The 8,835-nt window shown below is 39.7% G+C and overlaps 1 protein-coding gene across 1 annotated transcript; it reads left to right on the top strand.

The window, feature by feature from the left end:
• On the top strand, positions 1 to 8,808 carry CASP10 (caspase 10; the record flags this gene model as incomplete). The annotated part of the gene is made up of 9 exons (XM_082001638.1): positions 1 to 314; positions 439 to 538; positions 1,122 to 1,257; positions 2,554 to 2,642; positions 3,951 to 3,987; positions 5,150 to 5,238; positions 6,714 to 6,825; positions 7,590 to 8,094; positions 8,635 to 8,808. The coding sequence occupies 9 exons, from the start codon at positions 1 to 3 to the stop codon at positions 8,795 to 8,797; spliced, it is 1,545 nt and encodes a 514-aa protein (XP_081857764.1). The 3' UTR covers positions 8,798 to 8,808.
• Positions 8,809 to 8,835: the final 27 nt, after the last annotated feature.

Raw genomic sequence — 8,835 nt, 5'->3', positions numbered from 1 at the left:
ATGGATGTTGATGTTGGCTTGAAATTCCGTCAGCAGCTTCTGCTCATTGATGAAAATCTGGTGGCTGAAGATGTAGCAGCTTTAAAATTTCTCTGTACTGACTTGCTCCCCTTCAGAAAACTGGAAAGTGTGAAGTCAGGAGTGGACATTTTTCAGCTTCTCATGGCTGAAGAGTATCTGAATGAGGAAGATACTTTCCTACTAGCTGAACTCTTGTACAGAATTAAATGTCACTCCTTGCTCAAGAAACTTGGTTATACCAAGGAGAAAGTGCAAGAATGTCTTCATGAGAAGGGAAGAGTGTCTCCGTACAGGTAAGCTTGCAGTGTGATTCTGTTCTGTCCATTACTGCCATCTATGGCATACTGTTTCCCAGATTGCTTTTTGTTTCTACACTGTCTTCTGTTCTGCTTTTATCTTGCTGGATCTCTGTTACAGGCAAATGCTGTATGAATTGTCAGAGAACATTACCAATGAGATGTTGAAGGATATCACATTCCTCCTGCAAAACTGTCTTCCAAAGCGACGGGTAACTCTTGTATGTGAAGAAAGAGTCAAATGTGTATATAGTGGGAAGGGACGGGGCAGGGGAGGTATAGGAGGAAAAGCATGAGGAGAAAATATTTGGCAGAATAGGGCGTAACCTGAGACTAGGCTAGACAGTATTTATAGGGTTAACAAGGAGAAAGCTGTTGACAGCTAAGTGTAGAATTTGGTTCTTTGTGCCAAGGTCAATCGCTGGCAGTCCAGAGTCTTGCATTATATCATAAAAGGATGACAAATCAAATCTTTGCCCTGCTTGAGCCATGTGCAAATGTCATGGACATTTATGTCCACATGTCATTGTTACTGTTCCACAGCAGTAAAGACTTCTCAAAGCCAAAAGTCAATATGGTTTGGGTGAATCTGTTTAAACAAGACCGTATCAAATAATAACGCAACTGGTAGCTTTCCATAGCAACATTTCCACCTCCCAGAGTGATGTAAAATTGACTGTTTGGACCTTGTTGGTAGGAAGCAAAGCAGATCATATTGTGATTGTTTGTGGCAGACAGGGCTGAGGAAGGTTTTGAGTTCTAAGGAACAATAATTGTATTTTACTCTCTCCTTTTGGCTGTCAGTCTGCTCTGGAATTGCTGATTTTATTGGAAAAACAGGGCCTTTTAACAGAAAACAATGTGCAGATGCTGGAGGAAGTCTGTATGAATGTTTCGCCTGATCTTCTGGAAACAGTAAACTGCTACAAAAGGGCAAAAGGTGAGAAATTCAGGGGTCTGGGTAACTAAACCTCAGGGTCCTGCTGGAACAGGATATAGAGTGGGATCACTCATCTTCACACACAAATTTGGCGTAACAGTCCTTATCTTGCATTACTTCCTATCTGAATTCCAGTAGAAACATGCTGGAATATCTGAAGCCACACAGAGCAGTTGAGCACATACCAAACAGGCTGGGTGTGGTGGGTTGACCCTGGCTGGTCACAGACTTCTTTGGGCATCTGCCTGCTGTGGCATGGGGTCCTCCACAGGCTGCAGGCACATACCATATTTTCCGGTGGAAAAGGACCTGAAGGTGCTGGTTGCAGCCGGCTGAACATGAACTGGCAGTGTGCCCAGATGGCCAAGAAGGCCAACAGCACCCTGGTCTGTATCAGAAATAGTGTGGCCAGCAGGAGCAGGGAAGTGATCGTGCCCCTGTACTTGGCACTGGTGAGGCCAGATCTCGAATGCCCTGTTCAGTTTTGGGCCCCTCACTACAAGAAGGACGTTGAGGTGCTCAAGCATGTCCAAAGAAGGGCAACGAAGCTGGTGAGGGGTCTGGAGAACAAGTCTTCTGAGGAGCAGCTGGGGGAACTGGGGTTGTTCAGTCTGGAGAAGAGGAGGCTGAGGGAAGACCTTCCTGCTCTCTACAACTACTTGAAAGGGGTTTGTGGCGAGATGGATGTTGGTCTCTTCTCCCAAGTAACTAGCAATAGGATGAGAGGAAATGGCCTCGAGTTGCGCCAGGGGAGGTTTAGACTAGATACTAGGAGAAATTTCTTTACTGAGAGAGTGGTCAAGCATTGGAACAGGCTGCCCAGGGAGGTGATGGGGTCACCATCACTGGAAGTATTCAAAAAACATGTAAACATGGCACTTCAGGATATGGTTTAGTGGGCATGGTGGTGTTGGATTGATGGTTGGACTTGCTGATCTTAAAGGTCTTTTCCAACCTTAATGATTCTGTGTGATTCTGTGATCTGCTCCACCATGGACCTCCGTGGGCTGCAGGGGGACAGCCTGCCTCACCGTGGTCTTCACTATGGGCTGCAGAGGAATCTCTGCCCTGGTGCCTGGAGCACCTCTTCCCCCTTCTTCTTCACTGATCTTGGTGTCTGCAGGCACTCTACGTTTCAGGAGTTCCATTCCCCTGTGCTTTCTGAGTGTGTTTTATAGTTGGTTTCTATTTTAATATTTCAGTAAGTATAGATCTGCATTTGCCTAATGTGCAGGTTCATACTGGTTTAACTAAAAGGCACTGGGCTTCTCTCATTTTGTCTCTTTCTGCTTTTAGTGTCTCTGCCTCAGCAGGAGAACACTCTGCCAGTCAAGGAATCTTCACTGTCTCACACTGGAGACATCAGAGTATTCACTTCCCCACAGGTACACTTAAGTACATACTGCCAACTTGGGTTTTAGTGGTTTGTGGGGTTGGGGGGTTTTTTGTTGCCTTTATTTTGAAACTGTACTAGCTGTGGGATTTTTTGCTAAATCATCTTACTTGGTTTAGGAAGGGAACAAGCATATTTGTTCAGCATGTAAAAAACAGAGCTGCATATAGTATCAAATAGCGTAAGTCAGAAATACTACTATTGGTCATGTGCAATTGGGGAAAAAAATGTTAGGAAGAGAGACGAGTGAGAGAAGGAGCTAGATGGGTGCCTCCCTAGAAGGGATGGGTCAGTCAGTTGGTGCTGATTTGTAAAGTTTTGGCTGATCATTAAACTGTCTCTAAAGGCTAACACTCTACTTTGATGATCAGTTCAAAGTGCTGCTGCTAAAGGAAGTGGTCCCATTTTCTCAATGTACCAGTCCTTGATCAGTTAAACCGCTCCTGCAGCTCCATGATCAATCAGATTGGGAAACTTATCAGGGCTATAACTGATCTCTTTTTTGAGGAAGAGGAGAGGAAGGGAGGGAGTTTTAACCCAGTTCTGAATGAGGAACATCAGTGATCTTTCTAAGGATACTTCTCAGAAGTGAAGTTCTAGTAGATAAGAGCTGAGCAAAATGGTCTATTTAGTATCAGAAGGGTTTGCATTACTGTTGATTTGAGCTATATTTGTTCTACATGTGTAGAGGGTTTGGGGAAACATTCATGCATGGCACTTGACACACTGAGAAAATTAGTGTAGTTTTATTAAGAAAACATATTTAAAAGAATTTTTAAAAAAGACTAAAGGACTGTTTCCATAATCCTGACATGTTTGATTTTTCTTTAAAATTATGAGAGGTTATACACTTTTTCCATGCTGTATAATAAACCATTGACACCTAACTGTTAGAAGATGTCTCATAGGCAGGACTAGAATCCCTAGTTATAATGATTTATACTCAAATAATTAACTATCCAAGAGAATTGATATGGGACTATGTGGGGACCTTTATTTTGTTTATAGTCACTGCCTACCCGTATGGTGAGATGATCATTTGGAAGTGAAAGAAAATTCTTTGCTGTTTCCCTTTATCCTTAAGAGAAAATACAGTTGTTTCCAGCTCTGTGGGATTTGCTGTATGGGGAATTCTTTTGTAATTTCATTATTAAATGCTTTGTTGCTCTTAGGAATTCAGTGTTTTTCCTACTCACTACTTAAAGAGCTTTGTATTAAGCCTATTTTACTAAATCACTATGAAAACCTGTTATATATAAGAATGATTTTTAACATGATATTCCCTCTACTCAAAAAATAGGAAACCTTGATCAAATTTGGCTGTTCTAATATCAATGGTAAGAATTTCTGAAAATATGTTTGGTTTTTACTACCTGTATGTTCAATTTTATATTCCTTTACTTTCTCTGTGAAATTTCTAGCATTTGGTTTAATGCAACACACTTAACCTTGCTGTCTTCTTGGAAGGGTCTTTTGCTTTCTGCACAAGTAGATTTGAAGGATTTCTGCTCTTATATAAAAGAGGCAAAAGAAAATTGGCAAATCCTGTCTACTTTGTCAGTCATTAACCAGAAGCTAACTGATGTGCTTTCTGGGAAGTGAAATAAGGGCTGGTCTGATTAGAAGTAAAAAGACAATTTATTTTCCTGAAAACAAAAATCAAGTTTTCTATTTAAATATCCCTGGGAGGACAGGAGAATGGGACACTATGACTGTTTATAAAAGTGAGTTGTTAGTTCTTTGGGTGCAGGTTTTTACCGCTGACTTCTGCTGTATAGATCATTATGTTGAAGAGCCTAGGGGTGTTGCATGGTAGAGATGGATGTTTTGAATGCATTAAGTAGTGTATGATTTGTACAAAAGGAGACAAGCATTTTAGGTTATTCAGACAAAGAAGTAAATAAGCAGCAATAAATAAAGTTAATTTTGGATCAGATGTCTGAAAAGATTCTGTACAAATAACAGTGGGAAGTTTGCATCCATCTTTGTGACTCCATGTCAAATTGACCGGTTGCAAAGTATAGAAGTGCAACAGCTGTCAGCTCTTTTCCACTTTCAAGCTCTGTCAATGCAGTCTAGCTCTGAAGAGTTATTATTCAGGAACAAAAAAAAAAAATCTGTAATGAGAACTTCAGTAGTAACATTGCAAGTCCTTCTTACAATACAGTTTATTTCTAAGCTGGTTGGCAAATGAAAAATTCATTTGAATGTCTCAGGTGGAATCTGTCCTTGTATCATGGATATCTTTGTTCCACAATACCAATACAAATAGAAACCTTGCCTTTGTCACAAAAGTACATATAATAACAATAACTGGAGGCATGTTCAGAATAGATCCTTTGAACGTGACAATGCTATCTCATATAGAGGAATAATTTCTTTCAATGAAACAGTATTTCAAATACAAAAAGTGCTGTATTGTAGCTAAACTCCTTTTTGTTACATCCACCAATATTGAATTTCCCTTCATAAACATCTATGCTGTTTTTCTTTTCCTAGATAACAAAACACCTAATCTTACACAAGGCTTCTCTGAAATGAACCTGGAGCTGCCTGGACAATTCAGCAATGTAGAAAATGAATCCAAGGTTTGAGACAATCTCTTAAATCTATCTTTTTGAATACCTGGGTGTGTGAGGTCTGCATCCCTGTAATGACATTTATCATGCAAGGACATGTGAGATATCTGCATGTCTTGTGAAGTTTTTTGATTTCTCTGATCAACTGGAATCTTTCAGAGAATATCCTAACCTTGGAGGCCAGAAACTTACCAACGTTGAAAGGTGTGGATGGAGGCAAAATAGGCATAATAGCTTTGATGCTATCCACGCATCACTGCATCTGCTTATCTTCCTGATGCAGGCAAAATGTTTGCCATTTTCTTAAGTTACGCATTTTGGAGATGGCAGCAGAATGTACAAGACAGAGACAAACATAGCTTCACAGTTCTCTTTTTGGATATGGCTTAGAAAAAGCTTCAGGGCATCTTGAAATTAAAAGCAATAAGGGGTAGCATGCAAAGACCTTGTGAGAAAGATAAAAAAAGGGAAGGTTTTTAGTAAGCTATTGCAGGCATGCAACAATCTTCCTTAACAAGTTGGTAGAGGAGAAAAGATCCCTTTTGTGAAATCGCTTCTTAGAAACATTATGTGCACTCTTTAACCTTGCACAGCAGTGTAACCACTGAATTCCCCTGGCTTTCTCCTTCTGATGTGCATGAATATTGAGGGAGCAAGTTGCTGCATTTGTTTATAGCTATTTAATTTCTTGAAGTTCTGTGCTATAACGTATCTTTTCACCACCTGATATTCAGACTGCTGTAGCAAAATTACTTCTTGGTGCCGTTGAAGGAGCTTGGAGTGCTGCCTTCATTTTGTTCTACTAAAATGCACAAAAGTAGCTGTTTGTTGCGCACTCTAGTGAGCAGAAAGGAACTGGAGTGGCAGGAGTTTCTTATTTCAACCAGAAGAGATGGTACTTGAACTTTTAGTGACTTTTCCGTTTTTAAAACATTCTTTCTTAAGAGTTGGAGATACCTTTTAAGTCTTAGTGAAACTAGTAGTGTGGCAGATTTATGCACTTCTGAGATCTCTGTTCTGCTTGCATCCCATTCCAATGGGTCAGTATGAACCGCCTATTCCAGGTATTCATCGGTACTCGAAAAAAACAACTCAGATGTCTAACATCCTATAGTTCCACTGTGAACTCTCTGCCATCTGAAGTTAAAGTATTGTCGTGACATTGGAAACAGTTGGGGACTTCTATCCCCATCACCAATTCAGGTTGCAGAGTTTGGCTGCTGAATCCTCCCTTTTGCAAACAGATAACCAACCCAGCTGCTAAACCTGTCCTCTATGGTTTGATAGTATGGTGACAGAGTGTGCTTGAGGCTTCACCCATGGCTTTTCACAGGACGCACCATTGAGTTCCAGCTTTTCAAAAGTAACCCACAGGCTTAGGTGCCTCTAATTTTTGGATGCCAATTTTGAGACATGTTAAGGAAATATAAGTAAGTTGAATAAATTCATTGAGGCTGTAAGCTTTTTTCCTCTCCTTTCTACAGAAGGTGACAAGCTACAAAATGGATGGACCACACAGAGGATTTTGTCTTGTTATTAATAATGTTAACTTTGATAGGTCTCTTCAGGAGAGGAAGGGTTCTTGCAAAGATGCTGGTAAGTTACTGAAGTGAGATTTTTGGAGGATTACTCTCTCTGTTTCTCCATATAAGTTGATTGTCTAGTATTGGTCTATATTGTCTATATTTTAGTTAATATTCTTAAAGAGTGAAATGTTTGATATGTCTTAAATTATGTCATTGGTGTATTCTAGGGAGGAAGCGTTAAAGGACAAGTAACCACTGAGTTTCTGACGCAATTGGATCATTCTTGAATTATTTTAAGAATCCCTTTTTACTTAGCCTTTATCCATAGCAATAATAAAGAACTAAAACTGAACTAAACCATCACTCTACATCATATAATGCAAAATTCCATAATCAAGCAACTCTGTGCGTACTTCTTATTTTAATCTGTTCATTCTGTTTATCTCTTGTGTATGGAACTCTAATAGTCAAAACTGCAGCTGGAAAATAATAAGGTGAGGAAGGTTTTGAAAGATCTAATCTGAAACTCAGGGAGGGGGGCGTTCCTCATATTTTCAGGTGTCATTTGTGAGCTCACTTAGCGTGACATTATACATTGTAAAATGTCATTGTATTTTTTGAAACTTTTTTAGAAAAATCTAGGAACGCTGTGTTTGAGCTCATGCCATCTTTTTTTTTATTCCAATTAACCTTCCTTTGATACTAGTTTGAGGATGAATCTGCAGAAGTGTCAGGATATAAGGTCTTTGCCGGTTCAGATTATCTTGCATGGTGACTTCATAAAATGTTTTTCTACTGCCTCCATTTTTCCTTTTATCTTTCTTTTAATTGCAGGGGAACTGGAGCGAGTATTCACATGGCTTGGTCTGGATGTGAGGACTTACACAGATCTGACGTCTGGGGAGATTAAAAATCTCATGCGAACTTGGCAGCGTTTGCCAGAACACAAAGACAGGGACTGTTTTATATGTTGTATTCTATCTCATGGAGAGTCTGGAGCAATCTATGGGAAAGATGAGGAACTTGTGTCAATTCGCATGATCATGTCCCATTTCACTGCCAAACAATGTCCACAGCTGGCTGAAAAACCCAAACTCTTCTTTATCCAAGCATGCCAGGGTAAAGAGATACAGTGTCCTGTCTATGTTGAAGCTGATGCACGAATTCCTGACTTGTCTTCCATGCAACAGAGCGTTTCTCCTTCTGAAAGTATTCCTGAAGAGGCTGATTTCCTTCTAGGCATGGCCACAATTGATGGATATGTGTCTTTCCGGCACATTCAACAGGGTGCCTGGTATATTCAGGCCCTGTGCAGCAAGCTACAGTTGTTGGTACCAAGGTAAATACTTCGTTTAGCTCTTCCATGGAAAAATGGGAGGAACTTACCCTTTTTTTTTTTTTCCTCCAAAGGTAAATTCACATAGGAACATGAACCCATGTTCTGAGGTGGACAGAATTAATTAAACTGATGATTTGTTTGCTTGCCATTGATAAATTTACATTAACACTTCTAGTACAATAGAGATAATCTGGAGAATGTGAAGTTTATTGTAAAAAAAATCAAAACTTCCCGCCTATATTCTTTAAGGCAGAGCCATCTGTTTCTTGAGTGGATTTAGGTAAAAATATTTTATTCCATTATTTTTCTTTACTGGTTGAATCAAGCAAAACAGAATAAGAAATGGTATTTTGTTTTTAATATGACTCAAATGAGAACAAAAGAGGAGAAATTTGGAGAAAAGGATGTGTTTCCTTTTTTGTGTTTTAAATGTTTATACTGTATATTCTGGATGATCTGGGAGGTGTTAAATGGAGTGCCATCTGCTCATTAATAAGTTGGGTTTTTGGGGTTTTTTTTTTGCTTTCCCTCTGGCTGTAGGGGTGAAGATATTTTGTCGATTCTTACAGAAGTTAATGAAGACGTGGGCAGACGTGTTGACCGCTTGGGGACAAAGAAGCAGATGCCCCAACCAGCATATACCTTAAGAAGAAAATTTGTATTCCCAATACCTAGAGACCCTCCTCCTTCACATCAACATTGAGGCTCTTAAATACATCCTTTTATCAGCACATCTCATTT

The sequence above is a fragment of the Phaethon aethereus genome (genome assembly GCF_964289735.1).
Source record: "Phaethon aethereus genome assembly, chromosome: 6".
Classification (NCBI taxonomy): Eukaryota; Metazoa; Chordata; class Aves; order Phaethontiformes; family Phaethontidae; genus Phaethon; species Phaethon aethereus.
Note: the sequence above shows the minus strand (reverse complement) of the source record. Positions and strands in the feature narration are given on the sequence as shown.